This window comes from Balaenoptera ricei, chromosome X, assembly GCF_028023285.1.
Source record: "Balaenoptera ricei isolate mBalRic1 chromosome X, mBalRic1.hap2, whole genome shotgun sequence".
In the NCBI taxonomy this organism is placed as follows: Eukaryota; Metazoa; Chordata; class Mammalia; order Artiodactyla; family Balaenopteridae; genus Balaenoptera; species Balaenoptera ricei.
The window spans coordinates 59,804,931-59,822,287 of record NC_082660.1 but is presented as its reverse complement, the minus strand read 5'-3'; the positions used below and the strand labels follow the sequence as shown (position 1 = coordinate 59,822,287).

General features: G+C 37.4%; 1 protein-coding gene across 3 annotated transcripts in view; it reads right to left on the bottom strand.

Moving 5' to 3' along the window:
• The window catches only part of AR (androgen receptor), a 169,401-nt gene that overhangs the window by 38,915 nt on the left and 113,129 nt on the right, over positions 1 to 17,357 (bottom strand). Inside the window, exon 2 of one of the 3 annotated variants that reach the window (XM_059910029.1) lies at positions 8,175 to 8,190. The exons of the other annotated variants lie outside the window; for them this stretch is intronic. Coding sequence (XP_059766012.1) covers positions 8,175 to 8,190 — 16 coding nt within the window. The remainder of the gene's footprint in view (positions 1 to 8,174; positions 8,191 to 17,357) is intronic. 3 annotated transcript variants of the gene reach the window in all.

Genomic DNA, 17,357 nt, shown 5'->3' with positions numbered 1-17,357 from the left:
ACTTGCTTAAGGTCATACCATGAGTCAATGTCAAAGTAGCAACAAGAATCCATGTCTCCCTATCCCCAGTCTAGCAGTTCAGTGCTATTCTCACTTAAGATAATAGATGTAAAAATAACATAAAGCATAAAGCATTATGCAGATCTTATCTATTATTATTAAATAATAAACTCCTTGAATATCAGAAGAGGCAAGGACCTCTGCAGAGATCATCTAGTCCAACACTCTTATTTTACAGGTGAGGAAATCAAGATCCAGAAAGCAGAGTGGACTTGACCAAGGTTAAACAATGCATCAATGACAGTGATGGAACTAAAACTCAGGTTTCCTGCCCACAATGTTCTTTGCACATTTGCTTTATTACTTCAAAATCATTTTCATATTCATTATCTTGCTGAGCCTTTCTTCAAAGTAGGGAGGGTACAGAATGTTACCCTCAATTTATGAGGAAACATGAGATACAGAGTGCCTATTGAGACCAAAGAATATAGCCCAGTTTCAATCCAGGCTACCATATGCTTTCTACTGAACCACTATAAAACCAAGCAAATATTTTATTGAATATTTGCCTCTCTCCTGACTTATTTGCCCTGTATTTTCTACATATACCCATTGCCTCTTCCTAGTGTCAAGGAAGAGTAATTCTTGACTTTCCTATAGAAAGCAATGGAGAGAGGAGGTAACCCACTGTGCTTTGGGTACTATTCCAGGTGCCTTTAAAGATGCTGACTCACTTAATTCTTGTCAAAATTCTTCCAGGTAGCTACTATTCTTATTTTAGGGTTGAGGAAAATAAGGCTCAGAGATGCTGAATGACTCACCTACAGTTACCAGCTAATAAGTGGCAGAAGCAGAATCAGAAGCCAGGTCTGTGTGACCTGTGATATAGATGCTTGTCTCTGTCAATGTGATATCTTTTCTCATATGGACCCTGACACTATATTTCAAAGAGGTAGCACAGAATAGTAAAAGATCATAGAGCAGGAAGGAGGAAGACCTGAGGACCAGCCCTGTGTTCTTACTGAATCACTATGTGACCCATATTTCTACTTCTCTTTTTCTTTTTTTCTTTTTTTTTTGGCTGCGTTGGGTCATAGCTATGGCACGTGGGATCTTTCGTCGCGGTGTGGGCTCTTTGTTGTGGTGCACGGGCTTCTCTCTACTTGTGGCGCGCGGGTTTTCTCTCTCTAGTTGTGGTGCGTGGGCTCTGTACTTTGCGGCAGGTGGGCTCTCTCATTGAGGCATGCGAGCTCAGTAGTTGTGGCACGTGGGCTTAGTTGCCCTGTGGCATGTGGGATCTTAGTTCCCTGTCCAGGGATCAAACCCATGTCCCCTGCATTGGAAGGCGGATTCTTTACCACTGGACCACCAGGGAAGTTCCTCTACTTCTCTCTTCATCTTTTTCCCCCGATCTATAACTAGAAGGGAATATGTTAGGCATTAAGAGAATAGTAGCAGACTAAGGAAGGTAGGTTCAGAAGTCTTCTATTCACATTAGTATTTGTGATGGGAGTCTCAGAGTCCTTGAGTGTGACTCAAGGAGGGCTGAAGCCAGTCTGTATACCTATCTTGTTTTTCCAATCTCAAATCTCTTGACTTTAAGGGCTTTCTCTGAAAAACAAAGACAGTATCCTACAGAAAGAAGTAGCTAAGTGCCTCTTCCCTGAGTGACCTACATAGACTGGAAGGAGACCAAGGCCTGTTTAGGGCCATGTATCCCGTGGACATTACTTTCTCTGGGGCTGAGGCAGCCTAGAACCTCTGGCCTAATCACCCAAGGGCTCTCTTCTATGAAAAGCAATCCTAAGCATTATTGATTCCTAGTATTTTTTTTTCTCCTAGAATACTGCTCTTTGGCCTGTGGAACAGGCTAGACAACTCTAAACAACACAGTCTGTGCCCTGCCAAAGGGTACATCGTTTGTGAGAAGAACTTATAAGGTAGCTGAGTCCCTGTGATTCTAGGGCTGCCACCATTCCCCCACCTGTCCCACCTACCCAGAAACACAGATGGCCGTTAACCCAGTACCATGGATGGGCCCTCAGCTAATGCTCAACAGGAATGCTTCTTGGGAGTGGTTATAAACCCATGATCATTTTTGATTCTTTTGATGTTATAGTTAGCTCTACTGAGGGGGACAGGAATCAAGCCCACACTCCTCTTCTTGGCTTTCTGTACTTTCCACAATCTGGCCCAAGCTCCACAAAATAGAAATGTAAAGAGTACTAGACTGGCAGTCAGAACAGCAGGTGTCAAATCCCAGCTCCAAATGGCCTCAGGCAAGTATGAACCTTGATTACTCATCTAAAAAATGAGGATATAAATAATAGCATTACCTCCATCCTAGAGTTATACAAAACAAATAATATAGAATGCATGTGCAAGTGATTTGTAAAAGGGAAAATATTAGGTACATTAGATGAGTTATGTATAATGTTACTGAGTCTATCTTGTCTTCTATTTCCCTCCAAGGGCAACCTTCTTATGACTATGCTACTCTCTTCATTGGCCCCTGCCCTGGCCACAAACATTCCATCCTCTGCCTCCTGCCCCCAGTACACACACACATACACTTCTCTGTTAAAGAAAACCCTGCAGTGTTCAGTTCCAGATCACGTTCCCTAGCTACTGCAATTCATATAGACCTCCTGCTTCAAGAGGACAGCAAGTAGAAGGTGAGGCTGACAAGTTTGATGGTGGCTAGGTCATGAATAGCCTTGAATGCAATGCTATGCAGCTTAAACCTTAACACAATGAAATATTTGAATACATCATTGAATTCAACCATAGAAGATGTTTAATAACTATCCTCTGATGGTTAAAGGACAATCTTTGAGTGCATACCTACTATGTTCCAAGCACTATTCTAGGCAACCAGGGAAACAACAGTGAATAATACAATCAAAGGCCTTGCCCTCAAGTTGGGTGATCTTGGTGGAAACAGACAAGTAATAAATGAGAGATAAATAATAATTTAGATATTTTCAGATGGTGATACATATAATGAAAGAAATAACACAGAGTGCTGTGATAGAATAGGAGAGTTAATTTAGGTAGAGTGGGGAAAGATTATCTGAGGATGAGGTTTTGCGCTGAAACTTGAATAATAGCACCAGACATGCAAAGAGCCAGGGGGAAAAATTCTCAAGAGAAGTAATAGCAAATACAAAGCCTTAAAGTCATGAGTGAATTTGGTGTGTTGTTGGAACAGCAAGGTGGCCAGTGTGACTGGCATATGATAAGGGAGGGGAGGTGGTAGGAAGAGGTGATTCGATGGTAGAACCAGGTAGTGCAGTGCAGTAATTCTCAACCTTGGCTGCAAGTCAGAATCACCTGGGGAGCTTTTACAAAATACTTATGCCTGGTTTCACTCCCCGTAGTTTTTATTCAATTGACTGGGGGTAAGGGTGGGCACTATGATTTTTTTTAACACTCCCCTATTGTTTCTAATGTGCAGCTAGGGGAGAGAACTGCCGATGTTGGACCTTGCCGGTGAGTTGACTGCTTATGTAGTTCTGCAGCTGACATCAGGTTAATAACAGGATGAATGTTTGACATTGAAATAGCACTTGACAATTCACAAAACTCTTTGCTTTTTTTGCTTCTCGAGAGACTAGTGAGGTTCAGTCCACTCAGATGAATAGTGTCGGGAGCACCAAACAGGTAATGTTCTTCAGATGGGATTTGGAAAGACCATCTTGGAGAAGTACAGGCTCCAACCTCACCAAGGAAAACACTATGAAGAATAGGCAGCTCACTTCTGCCAAGGTCATCTGACATTTGATCAGACCCAAATTGTATGTTCTCCAGCTGTCTACCCTTAGGTTCTGTGCAGCATTGTGCTGGAATTGGTTTGTAGTGATTCATAAATACCAATTCTGAGCATCCTCACAATTTCTCATTCAGTGCTGTCATACTGGTAGCTTGAAATTGGTCCTGATAAGAGTATCTATATCATGGAAATTAGTGAACAGTACAAATATCAAGGCTTCCTGCTGCCCCCTGCCCCCTTGCAGGCAGAAACCCAGTTTATTGGCACAACACCAGTCCTGCCCTTGTGGTAGCTTTACTTCCTTCTAGTTGAGTCTGACCCCCTTGTTCTTTTCTCCACACACTTTCACCTGAGCACACCTCTGGGGTTTGGTAATATGATTAGAAGCACAGTTTATGTAGCCTCAATTGCATTTTAGAAACATATTGCCATCTTCACATGCTTTACCCAATAGATGTGTTCCTGAACAGTAGTGTATAAGTCACATTTCTTTAAACTGAGCTCTCATTTGAGTGTACAGTGGGGATTGATCATTTAAAGAAACACTGTATTGAACAGTTCTGTAAGGTCAAGACAATCATTCTTTTGTAAAATTAACAGTATTTCATTTATAAATTTTGTCAAATACAAATTTTGCATAGTCTTACAACCTTTGTGGAGGACAATTTGGCAAAAGCTTTCAAAATTGAAATGTACATATGCTTTGACCCAGCACATGTTTGCACATGTGTGACATGACACATATACAAGAACATTCTCTGCAACATTGTTTATAATAGCAGAACACTGGAAACAACATAAATGCTCATCAATAGATGGAGTCATACAATTCAGCCATTTAAAAATGAAGCAGTTCTGTATAAACCGAGTGGAACAATCTCTAAGATATATAGTAAAGTGGGAAAAATATGCAAAACAGCACAGAACACAAGTTGTCTGGGGAAAAATTGATATATTTTCTATATGTGTCTATAAATGAATATACTATGTATACAAGGGCACACAAGAAACTAATAAATATTGGATGCCTCTGAAGAAGAGAACTGCATGCCTGAAGGATGGGGGGCTGGAATTATTTTTCACTCTTTAACCTTTTGTGATTTAAAATTTTTGTACCATGTGCATGTATTGTCTGCTTTAAACATAGATTTAAAATAGTCACAGCTCTGCTAGGCTTCCCTGTTGCCTTGAGACAAATCATTTATACTTTCTAGGCTTCACTATCCCCATCTATACAACTAGGGGGTTAAACTCCATATTTCAGAGAGGAAACCAAAACAGGGTGTCCCCAAGCACATCCTAGTCTCCAATTTATTGATTCACCATTCACAACAGGTGTGTTTCCTGTTCACCATACTGTGCAATTAAGGAAGCTGCTTTTCTAATAGGGCCAGAGAAGGTACTTCTGTTATTGACAAAAAAAAGTTAGTTAACAAATACCTACTGAAAACCCAATGGTCCAGCCCTGTGCTGAAGTCTGTAGAGGAGAAAGAGAAATTATAGCTCTTGCCCTTTAGGAGTTTGCATCTAATGGGAGATGAAATAGCAAGAATACAAAAGAGGATGAGAGAGTTATGGAATGAGGCAAGGAGGTGTAGGTCATGGCTTGACTACAGTGGCTCACTGTGAGGACATTTCTTTCTGTTGAGAAAATGATGGGGGAGCATGAGGAGGAGAATTCAGTAATCTCTCAATAAATTAATATTCATCCCAGAGATTAAGAGACTATAATATAGACTGTGAAATTTCTATTACTTGTTCTTAGCTAATTGTTAATTGGCAAAGAAGTATGGTGTGGTGGCAGGAGCAAGAACTTAGGAGTCAGAGGGATTGGGTTATGAGTCCCAGCAATGTCACTTACTAGTTATGGTAAATAGCATAAACTTGGGCAAACAGCATAAACCTCTGAATCTGTGTCCTCCTTTGTAAAATGGGTATCATATCATCCACTTTTGCAGAGCCATGGACATTTAAAATAAATTATGTCAAGCATCTGGCAAATTTTAGCTACTTGGTAAGCAAGAGCTGTTTGAATGGTGTGCATTCTCCTGGAATCATGTGGAATGCGGGAAGAGCTGACCAAGGCTGAAGTTACTGTTGAAATCTTTATTGTGCAGCATTCAAGGACTGTACTTAATGTTATTTATTTATCAAGTGCTCCACAATAAAGAGCTTTAATAAAATTTCTCAGATTTTTCTTCCTATATAGTTCTAAAAATAAAGGTCACCTAAGATCAAATTTGAAAACTGAAATTTAATCTGCAGCTCAAACATACCCTCATTATGCTCCCTTTCTGAGGTCTATTCTGATTTGATTTACTAAAAATTCAAAAACTACTTATCAAGATGATTATAGTGTATACCTTATCAAAACACATATTTCTTGACAAGATTAATGACGCAGGTGGGGGGGGGGGAGAAGGAGGGGCAGAGGAGGAAGAAGGGATGAAGAAGAAGGAGAAGGAGAAGAGGAAGAGGAAGAGGAGTAGAAGGGGGATGGGAGGAGGCAGGACTAGGAGAAAAAAAAGGAAGAGACGAGAAGAAAAGAAAAAGAAAAGAAAAGGTTTATAGAACGAAAAACTCAATCCTGGGCCTCACTAAGGACCTACCGAGCTCTGTGACAGCTTCAAGAAAAGTTGAAGAAGCCATTACCACCCTCCACCAAGTGCTGCCTCACTGGGCTCAACATTACCTGTGGTGTCACCGCCACCCCTACTGAGGGTAGAAGCATTCCTGGTTGCAGGAGGGAAGATGTGAGCTTGTATCCCAATTATTTCATAGCCACCTTCTCCAAGTCTCTCTTCTCCAAGGATTATTTTGAGTTACTTCCTCTTAGGGAGTCACACTGTGATGGACCCTGAGACTAAGAAGCCAAAATTCCTTTCGGACTCTAGGAAAGCCCCCATAAAGGCACCAAAAGATTGATATGGGACACTCATAGAGGAATCAACTGAAACTATAGAGAAAGGAGCCAGTGTAATAGAGTAGGGAAAAAATAGGGCATTGTATTTCCACAAAAATCCCTGCTTACTAGCTGGAACTTTGGAGCAAGTAACTTGACTTCTCTAGACCTCAATTTAGTGCACTGTAAAATAGAGATAATAACTTATAGGTCTGCTGGGACATGTAAATGAAATAAATGAAATAATGTGTGCAAAACAACTAACACAATGTCTGGTCCTCGTAGGCATTCACTAAATATTGCAAGAGAAAGAGAAAAAGAGAGGAGTAAATGGGTAAATTTTTAAAAAATAGGACCTAGGAGAATATGTACAATTAATTGGGCAAAAGAGAGTGACAGTTGTTATATAACATCATCAGAAGACAAAATAATGGGATGCTAATAAGCTGTATAGTAAAAGAAATGCAAACAGCTTGCAAATGTTAAGTTAAACTCCTAAAATGAAAGAATTAAGAGTAGTTGCATTTCACAGCAGTAATCTTGATGGAAACGCAGAATTTTGCTATGTAAACAAAGCACAGGTAGAGCATTCCAGGCAGAGGAAATGATGTATTTGAAAAGGCATGGAGGTTGGAAAGAACCAAGATTGATGGACCAAACAAACTGTGAAATTAATGACTTGTTGCTCATCAAAAACTAAGATATTCAATTAGTCTTGACCAAACACATTGACTCCATACACTTTTTCTTTTCCTTTCTACTAAAAACAAAGTTTTTTCTTTTTACAACTACCTTAAGACAGCCAAATGGGTTTGACTGTTCCTTCCCCCAACCTGTACTTTGGCCTGCATTTTAGTGATTACTACCTGAAAGACCAGTTGCTAGAACTGACCAACAGGCATGGCCAGAAAAATGACATGTGGAGGCTAGTGGGGTATTAGAAGGAATACTGACTGCTTACTTAAAGCACTCCTGGGTTTTACTTTCCAGCCATCAGAGAATAAGAAGGCGGTGAGACTACACCCATCAAGAAAGGTCCACCCATACCATCCATTTGCCATAAAGATAACGTCTTTTCCTGCCATATATTGGGTTGGCCAAAAAGTGCCTTCGGTTTTTAAGTAAAAATAAAAGACACATTTTTCATTTTTACCAAGAACTTTATTGAACAGCATATTCACCCTTTTGTTCCCTTACCTTCTGCTATTTTTCAGGTAATTTCATAATTCCATCTTCCCAAAACTTTTTATATTTTTGAGCAAAGAACTGTTCCAGGTACCTTTTATAGTCTTCCAGGGAATTGAAATTTTTTCCATTAAGAGAATTTTGTAAAACCGAAATAAATGGAAATCTGAAGGTGCAATGTCTGGTGAATACAGAGGATGGATCAGAACTTCCCAGGCAAGCTGTAACAGCTTTTACCTGGTCATCAAAGAAACATGCGGTCTTGCATTATCCTGATGGAAGATTATACATTTTCTGTTGACTAATTCTGGACGCTTTTCGTCGAGTGCCGCTTTCAGTTGGTCTAATTGGGAGTAGTACTTGTTGGAATTAATAGTTTGGTTTTCCGAAGGGAACTCAAATAGAGGACTCCCTTCTAATCCCACCATATACACAACATCACCTTCTATGGATGAAGGCCAGCCTTTGGTGTGGTTGGTGGTGGTTCATTTCGCTTGACCCATGATCTCTTCTGTTCCACATTGTTGTACAGTGTCCACTTTTCACCACCCGTCACAATTTGTTTTAAAAATGGCATGTTTTCATTACGTTTCAGTAGACAATCACTTGTGGAAATACGGTCAATAGGTTTTTTTCGCTTAACTTATGTGGAACCCAAACATCAAAGCGATGAACATAATCAAGCTGGTGCAAATGATTTTCAATGCTTGATTTGGATATTTTGAGTATGTTGGCTATCTCCCACATGGTATAACATTGAATTTTCTTAATTAATGTTAATTAATTAATTCAATCGCTATCAACTTCAACTGGTCTACCCGATGATGGAGCACCGTCCAGCAAGAAATCCCCAGCACGAAACTTCACAAACCACTTTTGACACGTTCGATCAGTCACAGTACCTTCTCCATACACTGCACAAATCTTGTTTTTTTTTTTTTTTTTTGCGTTTCAGTTGCATTTTTACCTTTCTTGAAATAATAAAGCATAATGTGCTGAAAATATTGCTTTTTTCTTCCATCTTCAATATTAAAATGGCTGCACAAAAGTTCACCAATTTTGATAAGTCTTTTTTAAAATGCACATTGATATGACAGCTGTCACATACAATCTAACAAAATTGTTTCAAATGAAGTTAAAGACAACTAAGTGCTACTAGAGCCATCTTATGGGAAAAACTGAACGAACCTTTTTGTCAACCCAATACTTCAGTTCCCCAACAAAACTCTCACTGAAAATGTTGAAATCAACTGAATTACAAACAAAAATAATGGTCACTGACAAAATGAGAAGTCTCTCATTAATCTTAAAATTCCTCTATAATGCAGGACCCAAGAAAAATGAATACATTATTCCTTTCCATTTGTGATTTGGAAAGTCAGAAGAACTCAAAGGTACATGTTGCTAGGCTTTCCTTAATGAAAAACAAACCAAAACCAAACAACAATTACAAAACAAACAAAAAAACCCCACCCTGGCCAACTTGAGGAGCATGAGCTGACAAACGACTCTAACTTTCTGTTCTTTTTTCACTGTCCCAGGGTTCCCTAAGTATCTGAGCATCTTTGCATTTTGGAGTACATTTTCAGCACCAAGGGCACCAGAGATATTCCTGGGAAACACGGGAGTCATCTTTGGCTCCAAAACATGTAAAACGTTGATAATTCTTAATAATCTAGGGCAAGGAGACTTACAAAATTCCAGTGATGAAAGATGCTCACACTAAAACATCAGGAATCTAAAATTATTTTCAACTAATGACAGGTAGATCTGATGTTATTCAGGTTTAGCTGTTCTCACATTGAGTGTAACCCTTCTCTGTTCCCTAAACACTCAACAGTAGGAATCAGTTCATATGTATTCAGCATCTTCCTAAATCATAAACATTTGTATCAACTCTACCTTGCATTTGTTGGTAGCTTTACAACTTACAGATAGTATTCCCATGCATTATCTTGTTTGAACCTCACAGCAATATATGAGCTATTCAGGGAAGTTATTATTATCATTTTACAAATGATGAAACTGAAGCTGAGAATGGTTAACAGAATTGCCCAAGCTCATACAGCTAAGTAAGAGATTAAATCTTTGCCACGCAGGGTATTCTCTTATTCCTATTATTTTTTCCATAGTTTTTCAAAATCCAACAAAAATGCTAAATTATAGTCACTCTGCTGTGTTCCAGAAGGCGTGAAAACCATTGTACCCATTCCATGAAGAGATATATAAAAATGTTAAAACCTAGACTTCATGGAGATCAGTTATATGGGAAAGTTCATTTAGGTGGAACATTTCATTTACCTGACAATACTGGAAAAATAAAGGGTTAGAAATGGAGCATAGTATTCATTGTGCCATTCAGTGAAAAATGACTATACACCTACTAAATACCAGAATCCATACTAAACACATGCCCATGTAACAGATAAAATATTAAGATAAATCTAGGCAGAATTAATTAATTGAATATCTATTAAATTCAATATTAATTAATTGAATGTCTATTAAATATTTACTCTATGCCAAACAGTGTTCTAGATGCTAGGGATATATCAATGAACAAATAATCACAAGTTCCTATCTTGACTAACATCCATTTTAATGTGTGTGGGGAAGTGAAAGAGGGAAGGAAGCAGAAAATAAACAATACACATAATAAATTAGGAAATTAAATTGTATGTTAGAAAGCAACAAGTACTATGTACAAAAAGCATGGTAAGGGGAATGGGGAGTGCTGAGTGAAAATGATTTTAACTTGAGTGGTGAAGGCAGGTTTCTTTGAGGTGACACTTGTCCAAAACTTGAAGGAAGTGAGAAAGTGTGCCACACAATTATCTCAGGGAAGAGCATTAATGGCCGAGGGAGCAGTTGATGTAGGTCCCTAATGTGGGAGAATACTTATCATGTTTGAGAATTGGCAAAGAAGGCAGTGCAGCTACAGTGGGGGAAATGTGGTAAACGGGGTCTGAGAGGCAACAGCAGAAGAGATCATTTGTGATCTTATAGGTCATTAACTTATAGGTCAAATACTCTTATAATAAGTAAGATGGGGATACACTGGAGAATTCTGAGTAGAGGGGAAACATGGTCTGGCTTATGTGTTTATATCACATGCAAAAAAACATCTTTCTTCTTGCTTGTCAAACGAAAAACAACATTGGGATAAGTGACCTCAGGAACAGCAGAAGGATCCTGAAAATCCAATTAACTTTCAGGGTCTTTTTTTTCCTGGACACTGTAGATATTCACTTTTTTAAAGGTTGAGGAGTGCTCGATCAAAACACTTTAGACTGGAGTAATGTCAGAGTAAATGATGAAGTGAGGAACTCCTAAAATTCTCTCCTCCATTAAATAAATTAGAAAACTGGCCAAAAGATGGTCAGAGTAAACATTTTCAGAACTCTAGAAATTAACCAAATGCTTGTAGCAATCTGAGGAGGACTTATTCAAAGCTTTATGACATTTAAACTTGCCCTATTGCCCATCATCCCCTCCCAGCTCCATAGTAACCATGAAAACCAACAGTCTGCAATGATGGTGAAAACTAGCAGCCTGGTAATCACTGGAGGAGGCAGAATGGGGCTGGGACTCCTTTAAAGCCCCCCTTTCAGAGAACTGTCACTATTTGACCGTCTGGGGGTTCCCTGAAAGACTCCATTTTCAAGGCTATGTTTATTTAACCTGACTCAGAGTTTGCCCAGTGTGAATAGCTTTTTCCCTGGGGGAGTTTGTAGAAAGTAACGAGAGACAAATGTTGAACATCAAGGCTGGCTGAGTTGGTGGTAACAATTGTGGCAAACAATGAGCTAACCAAAAAGCTTAAAAAAGAGGTGGAGAAATGAGATGTCCAATGGAGGTTTCGAAAAGCTCCAACATATTCCCAGGCATCTAGAATTAGTTTGTTTGTTTTTTTAAGTCACTAAACAAGTAAACAACTAGAAGAAGAACAAACAGCAGCAACAGCAAACCATGAGGTTTGACAGGTGTAAATCCTGCCTAAGTAATTAAGTGTAATTGGATTAAACACTGCTATTAAAAGACAGAGATTTGAGGAATGAATTGGAAAAAAACCACGAGATACAACTATATTCTGTCTACAAGAGACACCTTAGATTCAGAGACAAACTCTTTGAAAGTAAAAGAATGGAAAAAGATATTCCACGCAAAGAGCAGCCAAAGGAGAGCTGGAGTGGGTATATTATTATCAGACGAAATAGGCATCAAGACAAAAACTGTGACTAGAGACAAAGATGGACATGTTATAATGGTAAAAAGTTGAATCCATTAGGAAGACATACAATTATAAATATATGCATCTAATAACAGAGCCCAAAAAACATAAAGTAAAAACTGGTAGAATAGGTGATTAAACAATAATAGAAATTTAAAGACCCTACTTTCAATAAAGGATAAAACAAGTAAGCAGAAGATAAGAAAAGGGAAATCATGAACAACACTATAAAAATTAGACTTAACAAACATGTATAGAATGCTCCACCCCCAAAACACCATAATGCACATTCTTAAGTGCACATGGAACATCCTCCAGGAGAGAACCTACTTAAGGCCATGAAACAAGTCTCAATAAGTCTAAATGGACTGTACAAAGGATGTTGTCTTATCAAAATAGAATGAAATTAGCAACCAGAAAGTTTGAGAAATTCACAAATATGTGAAAGTTAAACAATGCAGCCTAAATAATCAATTGTTCAAAGAAGAAATCACAAGGGAAATAAGAAAATACCGTCAGATAAATTGAAATGAAAAGACAACATGCCAAAACTTTTGGAATTCAATAAAAGCAGTGCTTAGAAGGAAATTTATAGTTCTAACTGCTTACCTTTACATTATTTACAGCTATTGAGAAAGATCTAAGTAACATAACCTTCTATCTTAAGACACTAGAAAAATGAGAGTAAACTAAAAAAAGAAGAAAGCAGAAGGAGAAATAATTTAAAAAATAGGACATAAATAAATGAAATAGACAATAGAAAATAAAGGAGAAAATGAACAAAACCAAATCTTGGGTCTTTGGAAAGATCAACAAACTGACAACCTGTTAACAGATTGACCAAGAGAAAAAAAAAAAAAAAAACAGGACCCAAATTATGAAAATCAGGAATGAAAGAAGAGATAATACTACTGAAATAAAGATTATTTATTGCATGAAATCTTACAGAAATAAAAAAGATTATTTAGGAATACTACAAACAATTATCTACCAACAAATTAACACAGATGAAATGAAAATTACTAGAAAGATACAAACTACCATAACTGACTCAAAAATAAATATAAATTCAGAATAGACCTATAACAAATAAAGATACTGAATTAGTAATAAGACTAATTATAGTAATAAAAATAATAAATTCCCACAAAGAAAAGCCCAGGGACTCATGGCTTTATTACTGAATTCTACCAAATGTTTAAAGAACTAATACCAATTCTTCACAAATACTTCCGAAAAAGAAAAAGATGAGGGACACTTTCCAATTGATTTTATGAAGGTATTATTACCCTGGTAACAAAACAAGACAAAGATAGTACAAGAAGAAAACTACAGATCCATTTTCTTATGAATATCGAGGTAATATCTGAACAAAATACTAGCAAACCAAAAAGCAATATATAAAAAGGATTGTTCCCCATAACCAAGTGAAATTCACCCCAGAATGTAAGGTTGGTTCAACAAACAAAAATCAATCAATGCAATATAACATTTTAACAGAATTAAAGACAAAAACCACATGTGATCTGAATAGACACAGAAAAAGCATTTGATAAAAATACTTCAACAAACCAGGACTAGAAGGAAACTTTGTCAACTTGATAATGGGTATCTATGAAAAACCCACAGCTAACACCATACTTAATGGTGAAAGACTGAAAGCTTTCTGCCTAAGATTGGGAACAAGACAAGGATGTCTGCTCTCACCACTTCTATTCAACATTGTACTGGATGTTCTAGCCAGGGCAATTAGACAAGAAAAAGAAATAAAAGGCATACAGATTGGAAAAGAAGATGGAAAACTATCTCTATTCACAGATCGCATTATCTTATATGAAGAAAATTCTAAAAAATATGCAAACTAACTATTAGAGTTAATAAATGAATTCAGCAAGGATGCAGTATAATAGATCAATATACACATATTAATTGCATTTCTAGACTAGCAGTGAGTAATCCAAAGTAAAATTAAGAAAACAACTCCATTTACAAAAGTGTCAAAAAGAATAAAGTATTTAGGAATAAATTTAACAAAAGAACTGTGAATCTTGTACATTGAAGACAACAAAACATAACTGAAAGAAATTAAAGAACAACTAAATAAAGGGAAAGACATCTTGTGTTCATGAATTTGAAGACTTAATATTGTTAACATGACAAAACTCCCCACATTGATCTACAGATTCAGCGTAATCTCTATCAAAAACCCAGCTGTCATTTTTTCTGAAATTGATGATGTTTTTCAAAAATTTATATGAAAATGCAAGTGTCCTAGAATAGCCAAAATCATCTTGAAAATGAAGGATAAATTTGGAGGACTCACAGTTCCCAATTTCAAACCTTATTAGGAAGCTACAGTCATCAAGATGGTGTGCTGGTTTCATAAGAAAAGATATATAGTTCAGGGGAATAGAACTGAGAGTTCAGATATAAGCTCATATATTTATGATTAATAGTTTTTCAACAAGGATACTAAGACGACTCTATTAAGAAAGAATACTCCTTTCAAAAAATAATGCTGGGACAGCAAGATATCTACATGCAAAAGAATGAAGCTGGACTCTCACCTCACATCATATAAAATAAAAATCAACTCCAAATGGATCACAGACCCGAATGTAACAGTTAAAACTACAAAATTCTCTGAAGAAAGCATAGGTGTAAATGTTTGTGACCTTGGATTAGACATGAAGTTTTAGATACAACACCAAAACACAAGCAATAAGAGGAAAAAACAGATAAACTGGACTTCATCAAAATTAAAGATTTTGTTCTTTAATAGACACCATCAAAAATGAAAAGACGACTTTACAGAATGGGAGAAAATGTTTGCAAATTACATATCTGATAAGAGACTTGTATCTAGAACTCATAAAGAACACTTACAAGTTCGTAGTAAAAAAGAAATAATCCAGTCAAAACATGGGAAAGGATGTGAATAGTTATTTGTCTATAGAAGATACACAAATGCCCAACAACCACGTGAAAAGATGCATAACATCATTAGCCATTAGCTAAACACTAATCAAAACCACAACAAAATACCACTTCATACCCGCTAGGATGGGTATAAGAGTACTACTACTACTACTACTAATGTAACATAATTACACGTTGGCAAGGATGTAGAGAAATTCAAACCCTCATACACTGCTGATGGAAATGTAAAATGATGGAGTCTCTATAAAAAACAAATAAACAAACAAATAAAAAAACCTTGGTCCCTCAAAAAGTTAAACATAGAGTTACCATATAACCCAGCAATGATTATTCAGTCAGAAAATATAAAATACTAATACATATTAAAACATGGTTTAACCTTGAAAACATTATGCTAAATGAAAGGATCCAGCTACAAACATCACATATTGTATTGTTCCATTTAGATAAAATGTCCGTTATTGACAAATCCACAGAGACAGAAAGTAAATTAGTAGTTGCCAGGGTCTGAGAGGAGAGGAAATTGGGAGTAAGTATCTTTTTGAGATGATGAAAATGTTCTGGAATTAGACAGTGGTGACGTTTGCATGATTTCTTGAACATATTAAAAACCATGAAATTGCACACTTAAAAAGGGTGAATATTGTGGCACGTGAATTATATCTTTAAAAAAATCCTAGCATGCCTTTTGGTGCCAATAATAGGAGTCAGAAAAGAAAATCAAGACTGCCTTGTAAGTTGTAGCCCAAATGATCTAATTTAAAAGCATGCAGAAGTCTTTAAAGACACTCCAAATCATTGATGAAGGCAGGTCTACTTTTATAAGGTCCTAAAATCAATTTCATACATTTGTAAGCTGTGGTAACATTAGCAAATCCCTTCCTATACATCATCTCACAACATACCCATGAAGTAGAAAGAGCAAATACCATTAACAGCTTTGCAGATGCAGAAGCACAAGTCCAGAGAGCTTCCGTGACTTGCCTAGGGTCACATGCTAGCTTTCTTTTTCCTAGTAGTGGTTTACTCTGCCATGATGCATGCATAAAGTATACTCTTCTCTAAAATAAAATGAACACTTTAACTATTCCCAATTTCTCATCTCATTCATGTCATTATCACCCATGTTCTTGCCTCCAGTGACAGCAAGATTCTATTACCTGCAGTGCCATGGGGTGAAATTTCAAAATAGTCCTTTGAAACTGCAACCCCAGTATTTCAAAATGGAGCCTTGAGAGTGGTTAGATACACACTCAGTCCTCCTGCCCCTGTCTCGGCTTTTCAGTCATTCCTTTGTGTCATTACCATGTAAAGATATCCAGCAGTGTATGAAAAGTGACAGATCATTATAAAATGAAAGAATAGCTGTCTTTATTAGATTGTGAAGGAGACAAGGATAAAACTTACTCCTTTTTGTCATTCCCGTGTCTGGCACATAAAAAAATTATCAATTTACATTAGTTGAATGCATGAGTGAATGAATGATTGGTCTCTTAATATTTTGTTGGCCAAGACATCTCCCTGTAATGTGCTTCTTAAGAAAGCAGTCCAGGTCCTAGAAGATCATTAGGGTTTGAAGGTTTCCTAAAAAGAGTAGTTATCTTTCTGGAGTGAAAAGAATCAACAAAGATCACTGTAGTTTTTTTATAAATGTTAAGTCTCATTCCTTCCTTCCATAATGGTTATTTGAAATCCTGGTTCCTCTTCAGTCTTAGTGAGTTTGGTGAGGCTGCTCTGTGGAATGCTGGCCTGGAGCCTCTTGGATGATGAATAGAAGGGGTCAAGGGAAGCCAGAGGACAAAGCTCAGTTTGTTGCCACCTCACTGCCAGTCCACCACAGTCACTACTGACCCTGGTAGCTTGGGCATCAAGAGAAAACAAAGAAAAGGACCTTGGAAGCAATTTCTCAAGGTTCCTGTGTTAGCCAGGCAGCAATGCTCATGAGCTCAAAGCAAGCATATTAAAGGCTGAGAGACGGCTCCGTTGGGGAAAACAGATAAAGTTTTGAGGGTGATGAAATTGAAAAAGCCCATGTATTTATAACTTACAACAAATAAATTCATTCCAATAATATCACCGCTCCTCCCCAATTTGTATACAGCAGCTTAGGAACCTGCCCTGCTGCCAAATGCCAGATCAAAGTCATGTCTGATGGGGAATAAAACACTAAGCAATGAAATAAGGGCTTGCTCTTAGAGCAAGTTTTGCTTTTGCCATAAACACTGCAACTTATCTGCACAGGCTTTTAGTAACCGTGCAGGTAAGACCCAAAGCTGAGCTGTAATAGGAAGGCACTCCTCATGCCTCTCTTGTCCATTTTCTGGCTA